Below are 24,650 nucleotides of genomic sequence, written 5' to 3' on the forward strand. Positions count from 1 at the left end.
AATTAAAGCATGTTAGTTTCTAAGGGAATACTGCTACATAAATAAACAGTGATGTGCATGCATTTAGTCAACAAAGACAGCTGCACTTCTGTAAGTTCATGAAGATATTTAAGGAGTGATAACAGCTACCACTTATCGAGCGCTCACTATATGTAAGGCACTGCATTTCATCCATTGTGCATTTGTCTTATATTGTGAACACTAACTGTCTTCCTTCAGTCCTCTGCAGTAAAGCTCTAATTTACTCCATTGTTCCCATGAGGGTTATGAGCTGTAGACAGAGGAATAACCTACTAAAGTTCAGCCGGATTAGGACCTAGTATAGTTTGATTTCAGATCTCAGTCATTTAGTTGCTCAGCCACTATAATTTTTTTGTCATGTTAAAGCACTGTGAAGATTTCTAAGATATAGGAAAGAAGTAACCCAACCCTCAGATTTGGTCAGATCTGTTGTGCGATACTCATTAAATATTCTTTTGTCTACAGCGTTGGGTAAAACAACATTATTATGCATTGCCTGGTGCTGATGAACTTCAATCACATTTTTCAAAATTGAAGATGTAAGTAACTAATTGTACTATTCTCATAAAATATTGGTGGAGGCAAAGAATAAAACAATCCCAACACATAGGAGAAATTTAGTCCCAAATTCAAATAAGACCTTCATTTATTCCCTACCCATTTCTGTTCTTGAAGGGAGCCCGTGTGTTGGCTTTATGGGTAGGAAGGAATGAATACTATATTACTAAGTATATCACTGACTATGGGTTTGAAGTTGAATGTTTGAATTCTTCAGCTAAATGAAGTCAGTGCCTGAATTTTAAAAAGATGTAGAAGCATTTTTAATATGATATTATTTACTTGTCATTTCTTTGATATTCCATTTCAGAAATGCCAGAACATTTTCAGCAGCCTCCTAATCTGAAATACAGGAGAAAGATAAGTTATTCATATATAAAAATATTCATTATTATCTTAATTTAAAAAATTCTACTCTCAAATTTTTCAAAATTATAATCTATGGCATTTTATCTTTTAATTGAAGAATATTTACTGTTGAACACGTAATGAGGAAAAGATTAGTCATCTTTTTGGTTTTTACATGTTTACTTGGGAAATACTATTGAATGTATACTACTAATTAAGAAACCTTTAATACAATAGGTATCCTTATAAGAGTCTCTGTTCATGTAGTTACTGGTATAAACCCAGTGGGTTCATGCCCATTATTCACCTACTGTCAAATTTTCATCTAAGATTTTAAATCAAGCAGCTGAAGTGCTGACCCCTTCTCTCCCTTTAAAGGTCACCTTCGCTTAAAGTGTTTGGGGTGAAAGACCTTTTTCTCATGTTTGTTCTCGGGTCACAGTAGGTCATACCTGACTCCATTATCTATGTTGTAATTTGCTTTATGTTCCCACTTTTTAACTCTCTTGTTATTTTCCCTAACACTGTTAAAATGAGGTGGATATTTGGGAAAAAAATCTTTTGCCCAAGTTTGGGAGAAAACAAGGAATGTTAGATGTCACTTTCCTAAGAAATACAACTACTATACAGCAACACAGCCTCTGACCTTAAGGCCTGGCTTTTGAAATCATCTTTGGGATTATGTAATTCAACTCATCCCTCTTTTTAGGATCCCAACCAATGTCCCTGGAAAATCTTTTAGTTGGAACATATTTAACTAGCTGGAATTCATCTAGGAATGCCTGGTGAATCTTGTGTTTCATAGCCACAAAGACTCTTTAGTAAACTTTGCTACACTTAGAGAAATAGTTCTTTCCCTATGGAAAACAGTTTTTCTTGCTGGATCAGCAGACTCAACCGGCAACCAATTTTCACACTAACTTTTCTTCAGTTATACCAAGTTAACAATAATTTAGTTAAACCAGTAAATATGTTATATTATTACAGATTCTGATGAAGACAGGAATGAAGGTAAGAAGTTAATTTAAACTAAATTTACTTTATTAGATTCTGTGTGAAGATAGAGGATTGGGAATAGACATGGAAAGGAGAGAGGACTTAACAGGTCTTGACTGATTTGCTATGAGACTGGAGGAGAAAGTGCTTCCAAAGGTCAGTTTGAAGTTTTGAGCATTGAAGAGCAGCAGGTCTTCTGGTGCCATTGTCAGAGAATGAGGGTCAGGTGACAGATCCAGTTCGGGGGAAAGAACATTATGAATTAAAAGTTCTTTACACCATCTGCTTGAAAATGCCAGGCAGGTTGTGGAGACACGGGAGGAGAGCCCAGAAGAGAAGTTGACATTTGTGATACAAATTTGTTTCATCAACTTGAGTGACAGTTGAAACCCTGGGGATTATTGGATTGGGGAGAGAGTGTAGAGAAAGATAGAAGAGTCTGATGATTTGTTAACATTTATTTCTACTTGTCTCTTTTTACATGGCTACTATAGGTGTGTGCATAAGCTTAGCTTGGCAAGAACTGGGGAATGTGTCTACATGAAAAAGCTTTCAAGAAAAAAATGTTAATCTGTAGAGAATATATTTTTTTCTGTAAGCACAATATTCATATAATAGCTTAAATATTTTAATAAATCTGTTATAATAGCTGGCACATTTAAATGCCAATGATGTATCCAGTGATATTGTACATGTAATAACACATTTATTCTTGTATAAGCCATAGCACATGGGTAATAACTTACTATTTTTGTCAATACCCTTTTACAAAGAAAAAGAAACTGAGGCACAGAGATCTTGAGTAACATCTACAAGGTCATGTTGCTATTAAATGGTGTAGCTGGGACCTGAACCCAGGTATCTGGCTCCAAATATATCCTTTAACCACTCTGCTGCTCCTCCTTCATATAAAAATCATCACATCACTACTTTTCCAACATGGTTTTGTTTTATAACTAGTCACAGTTATTCTGTTTTATGTGAAGAAAAGATGACTTTCTTCGGGTTACATATTGACAAGTTGCTCAATAGATTATGGATATTTCTCATCATATTTTTAACAGACTAGCAGATAGTGTCTGGTTTGATGGGAAATGTCTCAGTGCATCAGGTGGTGCCAGAACAAAGGAGACTGCAGCACAGATAGATGAGGTGCTAAGGCTGACTGCATGCAGACAAGTTGTTTAGCTAAAAGGCAGTGCTTTTAAAAATAATAAAATGATAGTGCTAAAAGAAGGCTAAACAATGAACACAAATTTAACGTATCCATGAAGTAAGCCTCAAACATCAGTGGTATTTATAGTAAGGGGGGTATAATGCTCTTTATCAACACACCTATTTTCTATTGATTTAAGTAACTAAGAAACTGGAGAGCAGTTTCTAAGTTTTTCAGATTTATTATACCTGTGCATTTTCTCTTGGTGCAGACTTGGGCTGGCTGCACATCAGAATATAACTTTCGGTCATTTTAACAATAAGTCACTGAGCAACCATTTCCAGTCCACATCCCAAGCTCTGTTTGGAGCATGACAGAAAATATGCTGGAGGATAGCACGAACGCGTCCAAGGCAAGGCTGTGAGTTAATACAGAAAAGCAGAGGGAGAAATGGGGCAAAGTTTTGAAATGCCAAGAACCAGAGTTCAAGATGGAGCTGGGTGCAAAAGCTGGTAAATACTAAAGAGCATGAACACATGGAACCAAACACAGAAGGTGATTATAGGGCAGAAGCCAGGTGAATATTGCCTCATTTCATGAACATGTTACCTACCCTGCACAAGACATGTGAGATACAGAAATGACCACGTTTTCCTGCCCTTGAGTATGTGTGCTTTTGTCTCTTTCCACTTGGAATTGGCACAGTGACCCATGTGCTTCTAAAAGTGACATGTTTCCTGTTCGTAGGCTCACTACCTCCAAGTTATGAGACAGTGATGTTCTTTGCTTTATATTTTTATTTTGTTTTGGTTTTTTTGGTGCAGGTTATTTTTCAAGGTCAAATGATTTCAACTCAGAAACAGGATGAAGTCATAACTACTGATGATGTATCTTTCAGTTCAGGCTGCTTGCCTGCAAATGGTAAGAACTTTTTCTCTCTTTGATCCTTACTGTGTACAATAAATTCAGTGCAGTTTAAACTTTGTAATGACTTTGGTCCACTCCTTATTTTTGCCTGATGTTTTAGAGTGTTTTCCATTGTCTAATGCATTGTATAACAATGACTATATCTGTGCTAGAGTAAATATAGGCTATAGTTTTCACTGACTGATGCTATAAAGAGTTGAAGGGGATAATTTAGTTTCAGATTTGAAAACTTTTAGCAGTGTTTTCACTGCCTAGTTCAATTTAACAGAGAGAAATCTATGCCTTCTAGCAAACGGAGAAAAACTGGCTTCCATAGACTTGAAACTGAATTCTTGCAGAGTTAATGTGATTATCCCATTGAGAGACACAAATGGAGAGAGATATGAGTTAAATCTATTTTCTATTTAGACTGAAACAACTGCATCAATAAACCACTATATCAGATATAAAAACGATCCACATTGGTTCCTTAATTATATTAATTGGATAGTATTCAATCCCCCATTCACATTGTTATCAGTAGAAAAGTTCAGTGTTAAAATTTAATTTAATTAAGCAAAATTAATGTAGCCTAATAATCAAGCAAGAATTAAATCTATATCAGGTAGCTGACAGATTTTTTTTCTTTTGTAAATTTTATTATACTGTAGTATGATTTATCAGAATAAAGATAGTTATTTTTTAGAGAGGATTCCAAGTTCTAATTTGGTATAAAAATATGATTAATTACAGTAAATGTGAATTAAGCCAATCAGTGAAAGACAAATACCATATGATCTCACTTATATGTGAAATCTAATGAACAAAATAAACTTATATACAAAATAGACAGAGGGGAGGGGGGACTGGGTGAAAGAAGGTGAAGGGATTAGCCAAGGAACATATATTCATAACCCAGACAACACTGTGGTGATGGCCAGAGGGAAGAGGAGCGAGAGGGAAAGGGGGAGGAGGTAGGCAAAGGGAAGGAAAATGGGGACATCTGTAAGAGTGTAAACAATAAAAATAAAGAAAAAAAAAGAACAGCACAGATGCGTTGGTCTACTTAAGGGAAACCAGGACATCTTGACAAAGGGTGTCTGTATTGGGCGTGGATTTTCCACAGCACCCCTACTCATACGGTAACAGCTTACAAGCGTGTACCACCCAGGCTAAGACAGGGCTTTAAAGTAGCTGTGTCAGCCCCTTCTGACACTGGAACACAAAAAGTTATCTTTCTCGTTGCAATATTTGTGCTCAGCATCTCTTAGGTAAGAAATTACTACTATGTGATAAACTGAATATAGATACATTGAAGTGGAGGTAAATTGAAAGGCACTGAGTGTAATTCTTACCCATTTCTAGAAGTAAATAATTGAAATATAAACTTCAATGCTTTTTCACTGAAAGAAGTTAACATTTATTAGCCTTATCAGAAGGGATGCGATATGTCAGTATCAAACACATGGTGACTTCAGGTAAAGCAAACTCTATTGACTACTCTGCTATTCAGACCTCCCCTAATATTCCTTCTTCTGTTACCCTGCATGGTAGTCCTGGGTCCACAGCACAGCCAGCTTACGCTTGATTCTTAATGAAACATCTAGTTCCTGACCTTGATCACGTCATCAGTTCTTTGTATTCTGTTGCATAGTCTCTACAGAAATTGGAGTCAGCCAAAGTGATCCCTAACTAGTCCTAATTATGGGCCAGTCTAGCTAATCACCCTCAAAGGTGAATGAGGCAATGAAATTAACAATTGCTGGACTGTCCTAACTGTTAAGAATTTAGGATTTGCCTACTGTCATGGAAATTCTTTGCATTACAAATTTACACAGGAACATGCTAGGTTTGTGTTTGGGAATTGAGATTGCCTGTAATAAAACTCTACTGGTATTTCAGACATGAACTTCCTCTCTATCCGTGGTCATAGGAACCAAAACCATGGTCCTGGGAACCAAAGCCTTCTCCCTAATTTTCCATGATACATGTACTGGGTCAAAGGCCAGTGTGGATGAATCATAATAAATTACAAAAGACAAATGCCAGATATTTTAGTAAGCACTTTAAAAAGCTCTACACAATTATTATAGAAGTAAAAAAGCAATAGCAGTGGGAGTGAGAACATCAGAAAGTTGGGCATTCACAGAAAAGTTGTGATCAAATAGAAAACTATTGGAGACTAAAATTTCTAAAACAATAGTTCTAGATAATGTTATAACCATATTGCTTTTGAGATGGTATGAAAATAAAGTTTACTAAAGATGAGGCATGCATTTTAAAATGAAGTTATTAGCTAGATATTTCACACAGATATTATTAAATTGATATAAAATTACAAGATTTGGGGCTGTAGAAGATTTGAGAACTTTGGAAAGCAGACCTTCGTGGATGACGCAACAAGGTGGATATCGTGAGCCAACATGTTTTTGCACATGGAAGACTAGATCGTTGTGGAGAAGCAACAGTGAGGATTTAGAGGAATGGGAACTTTAATTTCAGGCCTTGTGTTTTATGGAGCACTGGAAAAGGAAATCAGCCCTTGGGAAGAGGTGCAAAGACAGTGGTCTTCTTATGGAAAAAGCTAATATTGGGATAAGATCACATGGTATGTTCTTTGAAGGTGAGTGTTCAGGGAGTTTTGTATTTTGTTTTTCAAACAGAGTGAAGATTGAGGGAATATCTCAAATTTGGGGAGGAAAAGAGCACCATGAGGATTAATAATGGAGCAAAATAATAAAGCATGGTTGCATTTGGATGGAGTTGCATTTTGCAAATGGTAGGGATGTGAGAGATGGTAAAATTCTGTAACATTAAATTGCTAAATGAGGCTCTCCAGTCAAGTTCAGGTACTATCATGATAGACTAAACCTAGCTAATTGTTAGCATTACGTGGAGGAGTAATTGATTCTGGGCTTCACTCCAGACCACTTGATGGGAATCACTGAAGATGGGGCCTGCATTTTAAATAATGTTTTAAGGACATTCTTTGTGAAGCCAGCCAATTTCAGGTTTAGGGACAGAACTGGCATTTGGGATGCTGGTCTTGTATTGATTACTATACTTGGGAATGACTGCCATGGGTCAGAGTCCAGCTATCCAGAATCAGTGGTTTCAGTCTCATGCAGTTGGTGACAATGGTCAGGGTAGGGGAGCCTCTGAGACATGTAGGCAGAGCCAACACATCTTCTTGATATCTGTATCAGAAAATTCTACTCCAATGGAGGATAGATTTAGGAATGTATTTGGGTGCAAGGAAGCACATGTTTTCTTAGGTGACTTCAGAAAATAAAGGAGGTAGATATGGCATAGTTTCTTCAATACTGTTTCTTCCATAGACCACATAGTTTCTAATACCATTAAAGTCAAGGAATAAGGGATTCCCTTGATATTTGCCTAATGCTTGTCATTTGATGGTCACAAAATGACTGTTGAAGCTCTGTACATCTTCCTGGACAGGAAGAAGGGAGAAACGGGAAAAGGCAATGTTTTGGCCTTGTCATTGGCTAGATGATTGTCACGGACTTCCATCCTCCAGAACCGTGAGAAACTAAATTTCTGGTTTTTAAACCACCTGGTATATGGCACTTTGTTGTGGGAGCCCAAGTAGGCTACGATGTCTACTAGTCAAGATAAATGATATTTTAATATGACATATTAAAATAAAAATTAATGAAAATATAAATGATGAACAAAATATAAAAATGTTGAATAAAGAAAAGATTAGTACTATTGAATTTTCCAGGCTTTGATATGGATTGGCCAGGTACTATTGGAGTCAAAATCAAACCTTAAGAATCTTAAAACAATTGAAATTATTTAAAATATATCCTTTGACTAAAATGAAATTAAGCCACAGTCTGAGAAATGCACAATCATTTGGAAACCAAATTACACATATTTAAATAAAGCATATTTCAAAATAGCCATTTTAAGTGAATTAAAATGAAAATGTAATGCTAAAATGTGTGTATTACAGCTAATGCAGTGCTTAGAAAGAGATTAATTGATCTAAAGTGTTTATTAGGAAAGAAGAAAGGTCTTAAACCAGTAATTTAACTATCCATCTAAATCATAAGTGGCAAACACAACACCCGAGGGCTGAATCCGGCCCTCCACCTCGTCTTATCCGGCCCTCCACCTTGTCTTATCTGGCCCGGAACCTTGTTTCTACCCAGCAGCAGCACTGAACTCCTTGCCCCTAGCAAGGATTAGTTACATTTACACAGTCCTAAAGTTAGATTTGGCCCTTTGAAGGCAACCGTGAGGCTGATGTGGCCCCCAATGAAAATGAGTTTGAAACCCCTGATTTAAATTAAGTAGAAAAAAGAACATGTTAAAGCTAAGTCAAGCAGTAGAAAAATAATATATGGGGTCCAGCAGAAGTAAGGCCTGCTTGAGTGTGGTTGGTAGGGTAATAATATGGGTGTAACTATTTATAGTTTTAATTTGAACATCTCACCTAAAATGTCATATGGTGTGCTCCAGTGTTATATTGTTATGTTACAGAAAATGCTTAGGATTTTGTAATAGAAGATTTTGTAATAAGAAAGGGTGTTATTTGTGCCAGACCCTGTATATTAAGGTGTTTAATGGAATTAAAATTGGAAAAACTAATAGAGTAAATTATTAAAACCAAAAGCTGATTTGTAAAAGTAAAAGTAAATCAAATTGACAAAATTCTATTCTGATTGATCAAGGAAGAAAGAAAGCAGATACGCATTAACTATCAGGAATGAAAAGAGGAGCTGACACTGAAGATTCTATAGCTACTTAAAAAATAGTAGTAATGAAGGGATACTACAAATAACTCTATGTATATAAATTCAGCGATTTATATGAAATAGACGAATTCTTTGAAAGTCACAAACAACCAAAAGCATTGAAGAAGAAATTGATAACTTGAATAGTTTTATATTTAATAAAGGAATAGGATTCATAGTGAAAACCTTCTATTAAAGAGAACTCCAGGACCACATGGTTTTATTGGAAAATTATATCAAATGTTTATGGAAGAAATAACACCAGTTTTATCTTTCTATTCCAGAAAACAGAGATGAACACTTGTCACCTTATTCTATAACAGCAGCTTTACCCTAATCCTAAAAGCAGACAAAAATATTATAAGTAAACTACACACCAACATTTATATCACAAAAAATCTTTAACAAAATATTAGCAAATGGCATCGGGTAGTATATGAAAAAGATAGTGCACCACAATCATGAGGAGCTGCAAGGCTGGTTCAATGTTTGGAAGGCAATCAGTGTAATTCACCATGTTGACAGACTACAGAAAAAAAGCATATGATGATCTCAGTAGATGCAGAAAGGCATTGGAGAGCATTTAACATACTGTCATGATGAAAAATCTCAGCAAAATATGAACATATTTAATGAAATAAAAGGAATCATCATACCTAAGGATGAAAGGATAGCTGCTTTACTCCTAACACTGGGAACCAGGCAAGTACATCTATTCTTAACACTTCTATTCATCAGGAGGTCCTAGCCAATTTAATAAAACAAGACACATGAGTAAAGGCATTCAGTTGGAACAGAAGGAATAAATCTATCTATATGTGCAAATAACACAATTGTCTATACATAAAACATCATAGAATTTGGTTTTTAAAGAGCTTCTGGAACTTGTAAATGAGTTTATCATAGTAGTAGGATATGAGGTTGGTATAAAATTAATATTGTATTTCTAAAGCATGGCAACAAATAATTAGAAATCAAAATTAGAAAAACGGTGCCATTTGTAATACAATCAAAGCAAATTCTTGCGTATAAATCTAACAAAATCTATGTTGGATTCGTATTTTGAAAATTTTGAAACACTAATGAATAACATCAAAGGAGACCTGAGTGGCTAAATGGAGATTTTCTGCATCTAGATTGTGGCACATATAAGAGTGAGAAAGAAGTCTGAAGAGGGAGAGAAAATGAATATGAATAGAAACATAAATAATTGACATCTTTAAATAGCTTTGTGCTCTGGGATAAATGCACTGAAATAAAAAGTGCTGTCCTGGAGACTGAGTGATGCCTGACGCCCTCAGGCCATTGTTTTTATGGTTGTAAATTCTAGTTTTGGAGCCAAAGGTAGCAAAAGTGGTTGACATTAGTGAAAGATACTTAATTCTAGTAGGTACGAGCTACATTTTTAATTCCATGCAATTTATACCTGACTGTTTTGCTATTCTTGTTTATAGTACTTTCGTGGGTTGTTATGTGTCTTGTGTAAATAGTGAAAAACTAGAGATAATATACAACATTTAATTGAACTGTAGCCAATATTTAATTACATAGCTCCAGGGGGATGAAGATCTGTAGCTATTAAACGAACCTCCAGAAATTACAGTTTAGTTGTTTCATGGTAATTGTTCTTGTCCATCTCAGCTTCATTTATTGCCCATACTCCTTTAACTGCAGATGCCGTTTTGTTTTCAATAAACCTTCCATTCAGGAGGCTTTGCACATTCATCATTTGTAAGCTTCCGTTATGAGAAACCAGATTATGGATATTATTTGTAAATCATTATCATAACCAATTGCTTCAATTTATTTCAAATAGGATGTAAACAATTTATATGGAACATATGATATTTAATTTTTTTGTCAAATTGTTCTTAAGCCATTTATGTATCCATTCATTAAATAAGTACATATTGAGCACATGTGTTGTGTCAAAAATTTTTCCTAGACACTGGGGAGACAGCAGAAAACAAAACAAAACAATAATCCCTGCATTCATAGAATGTACATTTTAGTCAGGGAGAAAGATACTAAGCAAATAAACAAAACATATATTTTATGTCAAGTGGTGATATGTGCTATGGGGAACAATAAAACAGAAAGCCAAGATAGGAAGTGCTCCAGGTAGGGGTGCGATGAAGTTTCAGGGTAATCAGGCGCGGTCACATGCAGATCACGGTTTCTGAGAAAAGAGCCCAAGCTGTTGAGCCAGCAAGCAGTGTGCATATAGGAAGGTGCTATAGACACAGAATTCCTGAGGAAAGAGTAAGCTTGGTTTGTATGTTTATGATCATGGTAAAGACATTTGTGTTTACTTCATGAAGACTAGAAAGCCATGGAAGGGTTTTGAGCAAAGGAGACATGATCTGACTCACTTATTGGGACAAAGGCAGCAACAAAGAGGGAAAATAAGAAGTTATCACTATAGTCCAGAGATAATGCTGCTCCCTCGAAGAGTAGTAGTGAAGGTGATAGATATGGTCAGACTCTTGATGTGTCTTCTAGACAAAAGATAGGCTGATGGATGGCATATGTTCAGTGAGAGAGACAGAGATGACTCTAAATGTCTTGCCTGAATTAGAGGGATGGAGGTGTCATGAACTAAGATGGGAAAGAATGTGGGAGGAGAAAGTTTGGACAGAGAAAAGCAAAACTTTAGTTTTGGACATATTTTTATTGAAATGCTTGCTAGTTAGACAGGTGAAGGTGCCAAGTGGCCAGCGGGATATCTGTACTGGAGTCCAGTAAAAGGTCTAGGCTTATATGATCTCACCTTTAACTGGAACATAATCAACAAAAGAAAAAAGCAAACAAAATACAACCAGAGACATTGAGGTTGGGAACAGTCTAGCAGTGGCCAGGGGGGAGTGGGGTGGGGACAGTGGGAAGAGGGGATTGCAGGAACCATTATAAAGGACACATGGACAAAATTGGGGGGGATGGTGGGGGTGGGGGAGGGAGGTGGGTTCAGCTGGGGTGGGGGGGAGGGAAGGGAAGAAAAGGCATACAACTGTATTGAATAACAATAAAAATTGGAAAAAAGAAGATAGAATTTTATGAGTCCCTGGCATTTGGGAAATGTTTTCAAGGTGTGAGACTAGGTGATATTAACAAGATCATGACTGTAGAGAAGAGAAGAGACCCAAGGACTGAACTCTGGGAGACACTAATGTTATTTTCTGTAACCTGGAAGAGAGAAGGGAAAGCCAGCAAAGGAGAATGAGAATTAACAGCTAGTAGTTTAAAAGGAAAGCCAGGAGAAAATGATGTACTACAATCTAGGGAAGAAAGCATTTCAAGAAGAGGGGTGATCAACTAGATCCAATATTACTGATATGTCAGGTATGTAGGGGAGGAAAAATTAAACACCAGATTTAACAATACAGAGGTCATCCTTTATATATGGAGTTCCAGTGGAGTGGTAGGGTAAAAAATGGATAAGGAATATAATGCTGATACATGCTACAGTATAAATGAACCTTGAAAATATTATGCTAAGGGAAAGAAGTCAAACATAAAAAGCCCCATAGTATATGATTCCATTTATATAGAATGTACAGAATGGTCAAATCCATGTAGACAGAAAGGAGATTAGTGGTTGCTAGAGGCTTGTGGGATGAGGGAGAGAGAATGGAGAGTGACTGATAATGATTATGGGGCTTTATGTTTGAATGATGAAAATGTTTTAGAATTAGCTACTGATGATGATTGTAGAACATTGAGGATATACTAAAGGCTATTGAATTGCATAGTTGCAAATGGTTAAAAATGAATTTAATATTACATGAACTCTATCTCAATAAAGAGATTTTATTTTATTTTTCAATAAAAAAGATTTTTGACAAAAACCTCATTTTTACAGGTTTAAGAGAAAATGGAGAGGGAAGAATTGGTGTGGTGTCAGTAAGAATATAAAAAACTTAGAAAAGTTAGCTGGAGGAAGTTGAAGGGTCAGGAAGTTTCCTTAAAATAAGTGAAATTTTGGCCACTTTGTGTTCTGAAGCTTTTTCCATGAAGACATGCCGATGTGAAGGACAGGAGAAAATTGCTGGAATGATTTCTTAGATAGGCAAGAGGAGACCCACTTTCTGTATAAAGGAGAGGAGTGGGCTTAGAGCAGACTATGGTTACAGTTATAGGAGGAAAGGCATGTAGACAACTGTGTAGTTAATTTGGTAGCAGAATTTGTGAGATTTTCTTCTGGTTTTTCCTGTGAAATATGTAGAAAGATGATTAGCTGAGAATGATGAGATGGAATGAAGGATGATGACCTGAAATGAAGGAAGAGGTGGAAATTTAAGGAAGTGGGATAAAGAGCTTTGAGTAGTTATCTAGGAATAGAGGAGAAGGAAAGAATTAGAAAAATGTAGTATGGGATTGCCACAATGCAATGAAGTGAGTAGTCACAAATATGTCATTTCAATCAGCATGATTGCGGCTCCTCTTGCCTCAAGTCCTGCTGCACAGATACAGCAGGGAACAAGTGGTGGGTTTTGTGTCGATCTGAGCCTACCCATAGTGATGCTACCAGCTAGGCATGCCTGGGGCTCTGGGCCCTCACTACTTGTGGCAACCCCACAGACATTACCTCCCTGGGGCCCATGCTGTGGCTGGACCTGCCCTTGAGGTAGTTCTTATTATGATTGCAAGATGCACCTCAGTAACAACCATCAGGAAAGTGTGCAAAAACAACATTCATTACTGACAATGTCCTGGAGGATATAGAATAAGTACTCCCGGGGCCATACATTTAGGTCTCCGTGGGAGGGGCAGGGGGAGGAGTTATTGAGATTCTGCCTTTATTGGAATCAAGAGTATGAGACTTATGGTTTTTCAAGTTCACTTTTTTTTGGTGAGTTTAAAAACATAAGAGTCAGGAAAGGAAAAGCAGGGTCAGTCAAATGGTCAGTTATCTAGGTCAACCAGGGCTTTTTAAAAGGGAAATTTCATGGGTGGAGGCTGCCCTGTTCTTTATCCAGTTGTGTAGCTGGCCATATGTTTGTTTGAGATGGATGTCTTTGAAATGGGTGCCGCAATGATTAACAGCTTAATGTCAGGCACTCACGTAACAATCTAAAAAGCTAACTGTCCAGCAGTTGTACTATGTGGAGAGTTGTAATTACCACTTTTTGCCCTGAAGGTATGGGGAAGCATGAGAAGGGCCAGGGATGACTGGTTGTCTGAAACCTGTAAAAAAGGACAAGAGAACCTGAGGGAGGGTGAAAGGAATTGATAAAATTATAGGACCATTAGTTGGTACAGTCTGGTGCTGTCAAAAAATTTTTGCAGTTGAGATACTAGAGGGAGTGAAATGGAACAACAGGGATGAAGGTTGCGGAGAGATCAGAGAACCTTCTGATCTCATAATTAAGATCAAATAAGTGTTATCGTTAGTAATAATAATACTTAAGGGGGGGTGGCAGAGGTAACTTTTCATCAACGCCCTCCTTCATGATCACCAATATGAAGAAATCAAGAAATGAAGAAGCAAGATGAAGATGAATGTTGAAATGACAAAGAATTGCAGTGAGACAAGGGCTGAAATCGTCAAAGATTGACGGTAGTGCACCAGTGTCTGCAGTGACTGCAACAAGCTGGAACAGAGAGTGAGGATACCCTTTGATATGAAGAGATTCAAAGCTTGGGTATTTAGGAAAGTGGAAGTGCAACTGGGGCAGGAAGACAACTATCCACTTTTCAGTTCTACCTTGAGGGGACTGCGCGAGAAGAACTGGGACTATCTGAGAGAGCTGCAGGGAAAATAGTTCCAGGGCAGATCCAGCTTCCAGCAAAAGAGGACACGTAAGTGACATTTGATACATTTGTGGGAAGATTTGGTTTTGGCACTCACCACAGAGATCTGAGTAAACTCTGAAAGCGTTGATATGCGTTACATATTCTCTTTCTCTGTCTCTCTCTCTCTCTGTAGTGAGTCTACCTAAGGGGGGATGCTGCCATAAAGAGCAGTTGGATGGAGAGTGACTTGTAGAACAAGCATTAATGTTTTAAGAAATACATGTCTCCCTAGTTGTACCTGCATTTCACTCTTGCTAATCTTTAAATATAACAGATAAATAAGTACTTCCCAGATAAGGTCAAGTTAAAGGAGGTCATCATCACCAAGCCCTTATTATATGAAATGTTAAAGAGACATATCTGAGAAAAAGAAGATGGTCAAAAATATGAACAGTAAAATGACAACAAACTCACAACTATCAACAACTGAACTTAAAAACAAAACCCCAAAACAAACTAAACAAACAACTAGAACAGGAACAGAATCCCAGAAATGGAGATCACATGGAGGGTTATCAGCAGGGAGGGGGAGAGGGAGAATAGGGAAAAAGGTACAGGGAATAAGAAGCATAAATGGTAGCTACAAAATAGACAGGGGGAGGTTAAGAATAATATAGTAAATGGAGAAGTCAAAGAGCTTCTATGTACAATCCATGGACATGAACTAAGGTGGGGGAATGCTGGTGGGAGGTGGGGTGCAGGGTGGAGGGGAATAAAGGGGAGAAAAAATGGGACAACTGGGATAAGAGCAATAAAATATATAAAAAAAAAAGAAGAAAGAAGTACAAATAGGTAGTTACAGAATAGCCATGGGGATGTGAAGTACAGTACAGGAAGTGGAGTAGCCAGAGAACTGCACACATGACCCATGGACATGAACAGTGGTGTGGGGACTGCTTGAGGAAGTGGGGGGTGCTATGTGGAGGGGGCCAGAGAGGGAAAAATATAGATGACTGTAATAGCATAATCAATCAAATTATTTTAAAAGGACGTAAAATAAAAAAAACAAATGTAACAGATGAAACTTCATGTCAAGAAGCATCGGACACCAAGCAGGAACTATGTCATCCAGATTGAAGTCTCTGCAAATTTGACTCTACAAATGAAGGATTAAAGTGTGAGTTTTAAATTTACATGTCCAGCTTGTTGGTGTGTGACCCTTCATGAGACTCAGATCACTAATAGGAATATCAGATACTCACTTGCCATTTGCTGACCTTATGCCCAAGTTTTAGATAGAGTGTTATTGGAGTTTTAGCTGGAATGTTATTGGAGGATTCTTTCATTCCACAAATAAAATACAGTAAACATACCAATTTCAGGTGATGTTGTTTTGTGAAACAGTTCCACTAAAGACCATCTTGGAGCCATGTGCAATGATTCTTCTTTAAAATTTCAACGTGATTATGAATAGTCAATGAAATAAAATAGCTAAGGTCAGATATTATGCTATTTAAAAAAATCAAAACCAAAGCAGTTGTCCAAGAAAAGATAGACACTTTTTATTTTTAAGGCAATGGTTCTCATTTGGGAGGGCATCCATCTCAGTCAACTGAAGAACTTGAAAAATAGAGTTGCTGACCCACTGTAAGACATATTGAATCAAAATTTCCAGGTATGAATTGTGTGTGTGCATTTAAGCCTCATTGCAATGCTTAGCCATGGTAGTAGCCACTCTCATGGACTGTCAGAGTCCATTAAGATCTTTTTTCTCCTCTCTTTAGTGTGTCAGCCCTGTGGATTTGAATTTGACGTGTGCGACTGGGCATCAGAAGTACCTGCTGGGCAAATTTCCTGGATGCCCACGAAAGCAAGAGGAGTTCCTGCATGGGAATCTACACCTCAGCAGGATCAAAGTAGTGATGATGAAGGTAGAAAAAGAATAATGTGTTTTATGTATTATTTTTAGAATTTCACTTTATTGTGACTAGTGTGAAGATATTTAATCAGGGGTTTTGATGAATATACTGAGTATATTTAATTGAGACTATATTATGCCAAAGATATTGAAAGTGAAAAGAAATCATCTCCAACAGCATAAAGGAAAAATCACACTAGGTTAATTAATTATTTTGATTTTGTAAATTTTATTATTTTCTTGTCATCAGGAGATAATAGCTTTTGTGTGAACAAAAAATGTTTTATCAAGCATATGAGCTCTCCCTGTCACTGCAATATTGTTAATAAGTTTCTTCCTCTTATTTTAACCCTAAATTTCTGATTTCTGTGTACTTTTTCTCTTCATTGATTTATTATTTTGGGGAAGGTATTCTTGGTCTTATTTTAAATTTAGTTTGTCTACTTCCATGTAGATTTTACCGTCTTCATAGTTTTGCCTTTTCCAGAGTATCATATAGTTGGAGCCATATATTATATAGCTTATTCAGACTAGCTCCTTTGTAATATGCATCTAAGATTCCTCCCTGTCTTTCAATGGGCTTGATAGCTCATGTATTTTTTAACACTAATAATATTCCATTGTGTGGATGTACCACAGTTTATCCATTCACCTACTGAAGGACATCTCAGTTGCTTTCAGGTTTTGCCAATTATGCATAAAGCTGCTGTGAATGTCCATGTGTAGGTTTTTGTGTGGATCTCAGTTTTCAGCTCCTTTGGGTAAATACTATGGAGACAAATGCTGGATCATATGGTAAAAGTATGTTTCGTTTTGTAAGAGACCAGAAAACTGTCTTCCAAAGTGTCCGTACCATATCGTGCTTCCGCCGAAGTGAAATTTCTGTTGCGCTGCGTCTGCTCCAAAACTTGCTGGTGTCAGCATTCTGGATTTTGACCATTTCAGTAGGTGTGTAATGGAATCTCGTTGTTTTAATTTTCGTTTCCCCGATGGCAGATTATGTGGAGCATCTTTTCATGTGCATATTTGTGATCTGTGTATCTTCTTTGGTCTGATGTTTGTTAAGGTCTTTAGTTGTTAGTCTTTTATTTTAATTTTTTTTGGCACTGGCTTAGAAACTTTGATTTGTATATCTTGTATTTTTATGGCTATTTAAAATTTAACATATATTATTAATATTAAATTTTCTTTAAAAAAACTAAAGTGCTTCATTATATTTGTTGCTTTTGGAATAGAAGGAACTTGGCATAATTTAATTACCATTTTAACCTCTTATTTTGGTCTTTAACTATAGTTTAACATTTTCAGAAATGTTTTTAAGTAAATATCTTTTGAAGCTATTACATTTTCAATTATTATAATGATATATTTTATCATTTTATTTCCTCACCATTGTTTTTTTTATTTCATCCTCTTCCTTTTGGGTATTTCTTACAAAGGTTTATTTCTTAAATTAATTGTTCTTTTATTTATAAAATTTTTGTGGTGATGAACTTGCTTAGTATTTATGAACTTTACACATTTTTAAATTGGTCTCACACTTAAATAATAAGCTACCTGGTCATAAATTTCAGAATGAAAGTCTATATATTTCATTTCTAACCACAGGGCAATGGTCCTTTATCTCCTGATATCTAATGTAGGTTTTCCATCTTTCTCTCTCCTTCCTTCATGCTTTCCTGATGTGTGGCTTTGTTGTAGCATTGCTTAGCTCTCCAGCTCCTTAATTAAGTAACGATACTAGTTTGCTGTTCCACTCTCATATCCGTGCTTGGGATTGTGCACATCCTCTCTCCCAGCCACAGCCCGAGGCAGTGAGGGTGGGTCTATTTCCCACCTCAGCTTGTGAGCGGGATTCCCGGGCCCTAATCTTTGGATTTATTGAGTGAATTTAGCTCTTCTTCTCTGGTTTTGAAAAAATTAAATTATTTAAAATTCAAGCTACCACAGCCAGCTTCCTATCCCAGAGCCCGAGTGTTTGGCTTCAGCCCTGCTCATCACTGGACATATCTGTTCTTTGTCTCTTCAGATGTCATTTGCTCTGTCTCTGCTTTGGTAAAAGTGTCTTTTCTAGTTACCATTTCCTTGTGTGTAGAGGAAATGGTGAGAGGCAAAGTATTACCTTACTGTTCTGTTTTGATTAAAGTCTAACATTTTAGTAAATAAGAGTTTCACTTAAAGTCATCAGTTTTAGAAGCTATAGAAATAGTTATTGACTTACAAAAACAAAACATTTGAAATAACGTTATTTTTAAAAATTGAAGATGTGAAATTATAAAAATATCATTCTATCTCTGTAGTGTCTATATTATTGAGTTAGAGAACAATCCAAACTGGTTGCAAGAATCAGATGGGTGAAAATTGATCGACAGTATTTTTATGTACTGCAGGATCCACAGGTGCAGTTAGTAAGACCGTAGATATTTGATGCTTCCATCTAATCTTGTAAGAAAAAGGGCATTTTAAATTATATTCTGTCAAACTATAAAGGTTTTCTGTGAAAAGCAGAAAAAATAATCAAAACAGAAAAGAATTTTTGGAAGAAAGATGATAAATTATTGATTAAAGATCGATTGCATTGTGATATTTAAAGAAAATGATAATTTGGTGGCATCGAGTTCTTGTATATCAGTAGACTTTATAAGATTATTGAATTTCTATATTGGGGGCATTGTCAAAGTTTTGTTTCAGAAATTAGGAGCAGACCTGATGCATTGGAGGCGGCACACGTGGAAACACAGGCCTGTCATCGTAGCTGATGCAGTCCACCCTCACCATCATATCCTTTTAAAGACAGTATTTGTGATTCAAGTCGGATTTTGAAAACTCTAGAAATACAATAATTTTGTTCAAAAAGCAAGCAGCTACTTTTTTCTCACTTGCTTCCTTTCGCTTTGTTTTCGAGTTCCTGTCTGTGGGTGGGGGCTAGCATGCTTCTACTCTTAGACCTTTGCACAGCAGGGCTCAGCTGAACAGCTCTGTGCGTCCCTGCTGGGCGGACAGCCGCCCCCTTCAATTCCATCGCCCAATGGTAGCCAGTGTTCTGAGAGTCGGTCTATATAATGATAAGGGAAGAAGGAACTTGCATTTTTTTCAAAGTCATTGAACAAATGAATTATCTATTCCTGCCAACTTATGTTTCTATTTCGCAGTTGTGTAGGCTTTAGGTATTCTTTAATTTCACTTTATTCAGTATACCTTTAAAAAGAAATATTAAGAAACTGGTTTAGGAAATACTGTCATATACAAAAAAGCCAGTGTTATAATCTGTACAATATATTTCATAAAAATGTTAAAATGCCTAAAGTATATTAAAGAAACTATAGTTTTAATACAATGAGCTACTTGGGAATCTTTTGTTATCTCTGTATTGAGGCTCTGATGTAATCTGTTTGGATTTTAGATCTATATACCATTAAAGTCCAAGTATGACGGAAGCAAATTACTCATTCCAGCACTAGTAGATACAGTTGTAAAGGCTGGCAGTTACTGATTAAATATATACAAATGAGTCATTCGAATGGAAAAAAGTGGCACAGTGGGCAGAGTGGAAGTTGTAGTGGTAATGTTAGCCTGTAAAACAAATCCAAGCCTTTTTTAAACCTAACTTTAACTGAAAGCAATCCTCTACTAGTGAGAAAATACCTGAGACTGAGAATTTCTATTAGAAAGAATAATCTACTTATAAATAGGAGTAAAAAAAATGTAGGCGTAAATAGCAATCATTCTAGAAATGGGGAACATCTAACAATAATAACAGAAATCCTGACATTGGAAAAAGGGAGACAGGAAAAGCATCCAAATTCATTTCCTTTGGCTGAGGATGCTCTGGGTAAATCCAATTGAAACTTGCACATGACATTGGCTAGAATCATTTTTTAACAAAAGTTTATCATCTGCACTTATCGAGTACATCTGTCAACATCTGTCAATAGTATTTTCTTCTGAAGTTTGAAGTACCATTATAATTAATCCTCAAGTATCAGAATGCTTATTAACAAGATACTGGAAAATTCAAGAGGAATTCTTTTTCTTCCTAGTTCTATTACATCACCTCTACCTTTTCTTTTTGTGTTATTTTCATCGTGTCCAATGTTCTTTCTTCTAGTTTTCTTTTCCAGAACATTCACAAAGTTCTACAGCATAAAGTTGGATGAATACTCTCATTAGATGGACTCATACATTGTCCTTTGTTATGTGAATTAGACACAATTTTTAGCATTCTGTAACTGTGTTATATCTTTGTAGTAGTGTGTATTTTGCCATAGTATTTGGCAGCCTAATGTCCTGGACTCTACTTGATATATTTTATTCAACTTGGGTAAGTGTGGGGTGGTTGGAGGGGAAGAACATCTCCCTGCCCCTTCTGTAGTTCTCCAAACTTTCCAGATACATGGAGGAAACCTTACAAAAAAAAAGTTAAACTTTACCAATATATGTTGTAGTGTTTATGCTTCAGTCATCTCTCAGTTATTGTTACCCGGGCCATGGAAACCAAGCCCAGGGAGCCTCCACGCCATTTGCAGCCTTCGATAATCTCCAATATCCTCCTTCAAAAAAGAAATTCCAGAGTAATTTTGTTACATCTATGTTATAATTAAAGATGCCTTACAAACATATGGCCCTGTGATAGTGCTTTCACATGGCAGGTAATTAATTAATATTGAATAAATGTTGAATGAATTGTTATCCTACATTTAACTAGAAATTTGTGTCCTATGTACTAATCCTGGGACTTATTTTAACCTGTCCTGACCATCAGTAATGGGCTTTTAAAGTTTTAATATATGTAGAATGGAGTTATGGATTACTGAAAATGAGCACTATCATTTCTCTGCTGGCTTTGTGATGGTGCAAGAAAAGAGTGAGACAAATTGGCTTCACATAGCGTCTCATATAATAAGAACATTCCATTTCCCACATTATAGGAAATTAATCATGGAGAACTGATCTAGTGTATTAATCAGAACAAATTAAGTGTGCATCATAAAAAAGCGTGGACTAATGTTTGATTCATTGGTTTACCCAGTATCCTGCAAGACAGTGTTCTGTCTCTTCTGGTGCTCTGTTTGCTATTTATTCTTTATACACGTAACATGTTGGTCAGTCTTGTAGAATCTGTATCAAGGTACATTTAAGTCAAGCTGACATTTTATCACACACTTTAAAAAAAGCCCTAAATCTATCATTTACAAAATTATCTCTTGATGAAAATGGTCATTTTCATCTTCCATGAATATAATAAAGGAAAAACCCTTGAGCTATGTGCAGGAAAATCAAGAGATATCTAGTGAGAATGCGGAGTCATTATCTTTATGTGCAGAGGACACTGGAACTTGAGGAGTAGAAAACACCGATGAGAGGCACGTTGTTAAATAGAACGCTGACTCAGAGTCCGCTCTTGTGTGTAGCACTTCTAGTTCGTGTCGTCTGTTATTGGGAGTAGGTCTCTGTCCATCATCTGTTAAGGCGGTGTCATAGCAACAACCTGTCTCGTGTGCTGAGCAGGGTTTCCTTGTCAGTGAGCCGAAGTCAGTGCCCAGCTTGTGGCACTTCCACATATTTTCTAAATTCCCACTGGCAAATAGGAAGAAACCAGTTGGGCAGGAAAGACAGTGCCTTAGAAAGTATCTTCTCTCGTACGATGTAGTTTTCAAAACTTTAATATGCTTTCCTTGAAGGAAATTTTTTACCAAAGCACATGATCCTATCTCCACATGCAATCAAAAGTAATTAAAATAAAATAAAAAACTTTGAAATTTGTACCTTTGATTTTTTGTTGTTGACACTATTACAGCTGCCCCCATTTCCCCCCACTTTTCCTTCCTCCACCAAACTCCCCACGCCATAACTGCAAGAGGGAAGGATAAGCTGACATCTCTAAGATATCTAGTAATAACTATTTTTCTTGAAGGGAAAATGGCATTATTGATGCCTGTCTGGGGGAGTAAGGACATTTTTAAAATTTTTATTGATTAAGATAACAAAAATTAGAACATCACTTGGAAGACTTTTCTGAACTGAAGGTCTCTTTAACATTGACACCTGTTGAAAGTAACTAGATATGAGTCTGTGAGGATGGAAATAAATAAAAGCTGATTTTGTATACTTGGGGTTAATTACTTTTCTTTTTTATTGTGCCATGAGACAGAAAAACGTGGTAGAAAAGTCTGCATTTCAAACACAATATACCATTAATTTAGTGTATGGAAAGCCATTTAAGGTTGGAAACAACTCTGCTCACTTTTGAAAAAAATGCATTCTTCTTCCAGTGGGACCAAGGGAATCAATTAATCACTGTGGGGGGAAAAGAGCACAATTACTTTCAATTATTGTCATAAAATGAAAGTGAGGGGAAGTGATGAATGCAACTCGCCAACAGTGTCACCGGAAGCATCTGTGGAGGACATGAGTGTCTTGATGCTAAATAACTGAAGTTGTGGAGGAAATAATCAGAAGAACTAATTGGGTGTCTCAACTTTTAATAACTCCAGTTCATCCTGATGTGCCCTGGAAGCTATCAGCTAAAATATGTCCACTGTATACGTCTCACTGTTCTGTGGGAGTCTTGAGAGTTGATATAAATAAGTAATGAAATAAAATATATTTTATTTTAAAGATTTCATTTATTTATTTTTAGAGAGAAGGGAAGGGAGGGAAAAAGCAACGTAGAAAATCATCCATGTGAGAGAGAAGCATCGCTTCTTTACCTGCCCCCAGGGACTGACTCTGCAACCCAGGCACATGCCTTGACCGAGAATCGACTGGCAACATTTTTCGCTTTGTGGAACAATGCCCAACCAACTGAGCCACACCAGCCAGGGCTGAAGTGCATTTTAATAGGTTTAGACAATGTTCTGAAATATTTAAGACTTGGAAATTGAAGTAGACATCAGAGGGTACAGGATTATGTTGAAAATAGATTCATTTTTAAAGAAAGTCTTGGTTATGGACCAAAGAAGTGAAGTCAAGTGATGAGATAAATGCCTCCAAGAGTTTTAAAAAGCATGAACATCATGTATCATTATAACTAGATGTCACTTTCCAGAGCTTTTGCTCACCTCACAGTAAACGGAGGTCACAGAGACAGTCTCAAAGCTTAACCTAAGACATATTCATGCCATTTTCTGCTTTTTACTATGTTGATACATGAACAATTAATGCAACATATAGGTAAATGTTATGAACAATCTGGAAAATGTCAAATTAACTTGATTGTGATGAAAATCCAAAGAAAAATAGAATTTTTTCAGAGCATAATAACATAGTCATGAATCATGAAGCCCAATACCACAGGCAGAGTTTGGAGTACATTATAGATTGTTATTGAGTAAGTTACCTCATAGTGTGTAGTAACATAATTCTGCATACACTTTGCAACCTGGGAAATGATCATTATACAGATGCATGATATAACATATTGTACATTTTATGGGTTTGGACAAGTGACAATGACATGTGTGCACCATTCATTATATTATCATATAGAGTATTTCACTATTATCATATAGAGTATTTCAGTATATCAATTTAGTATTGCCCTAAAAATCCTCCTCCTATTTATGCCTCCTCCCCATTTCCTTATTTTTCCTTTAACAAATGTTATATAGCTTTTTCACCAATACTTTAGGTTTCTTAGCACTTAACATCATACAGGTAGGGTTAACTCCATTAAAATGTAACTAAGAGAATAGGTATGTAAATATAAGAGTAGAATTTAGGGAATGAATAATGTCTTTTCCTTCTAATCAAAGGAAGAAGAAATATTTTGCATATACAACACATCAACTCATAGAAAATGGGTGAAAACAGATGTTTTAATACCAGGAGAACTGAAGACATTTAAGGTATAAAAGGAAAAAATGTATTTTTATTACGTTTTATTATCAGTTTTGCAGTAGTAAATTTGTCACCCATTGCTAAATTTAAATTAGCATTTAAATGAGGGATGTAGATTTGTATGTTTGGAGAGAGGGATGACCTTTTTTCATTGTACCTAGCCCTTCTCAGGCCAAATTTCCCCTGAGTGGAGAACCTAGAGTGTGAGTACTCTTGTTTACAGCTTCCTCTCTCTCCATGAGCTCCCTCTAGAGCATCCCAAACACCATGTATTACAACTAGGGAAGCAAATTGCATTATGCAGCAGATAAATAATAAAACTGGTCTTGAAATGCAGTAATTCACATCTTTATAACACTTGGATAACTCTACCTGCATAGAGATATATCTGAAATATACATATGCTCAGTGA

At 36.3% G+C, this 24,650-nt stretch overlaps 1 protein-coding gene across 1 annotated transcript in view; it reads left to right on the forward strand.

The window, feature by feature from the left end:
* MALRD1 (MAM and LDL receptor class A domain containing 1) overlaps nucleotides 1-24,650 on the forward strand; it is a 543,248-nt gene that overhangs the window by 36,071 nt on the left and 482,527 nt on the right. The window contains 6 exon segments of the mRNA XM_071221350.1: nucleotides 3,904-4,000; nucleotides 15,560-15,658; nucleotides 16,266-16,412; nucleotides 17,126-17,343; nucleotides 19,329-19,463; nucleotides 24,148-24,246. Of these exon segments, the coding sequence (XP_071077451.1) occupies nucleotides 3,904-4,000; nucleotides 15,560-15,658; nucleotides 16,266-16,412; nucleotides 17,126-17,343; nucleotides 19,329-19,463; nucleotides 24,148-24,246 (795 nt within the window).

The sequence above is a fragment of the Desmodus rotundus genome, chromosome 4, assembly GCF_022682495.2.
Source record: "Desmodus rotundus isolate HL8 chromosome 4, HLdesRot8A.1, whole genome shotgun sequence".
Classification (NCBI taxonomy): domain Eukaryota; kingdom Metazoa; phylum Chordata; class Mammalia; order Chiroptera; family Phyllostomidae; genus Desmodus; species Desmodus rotundus.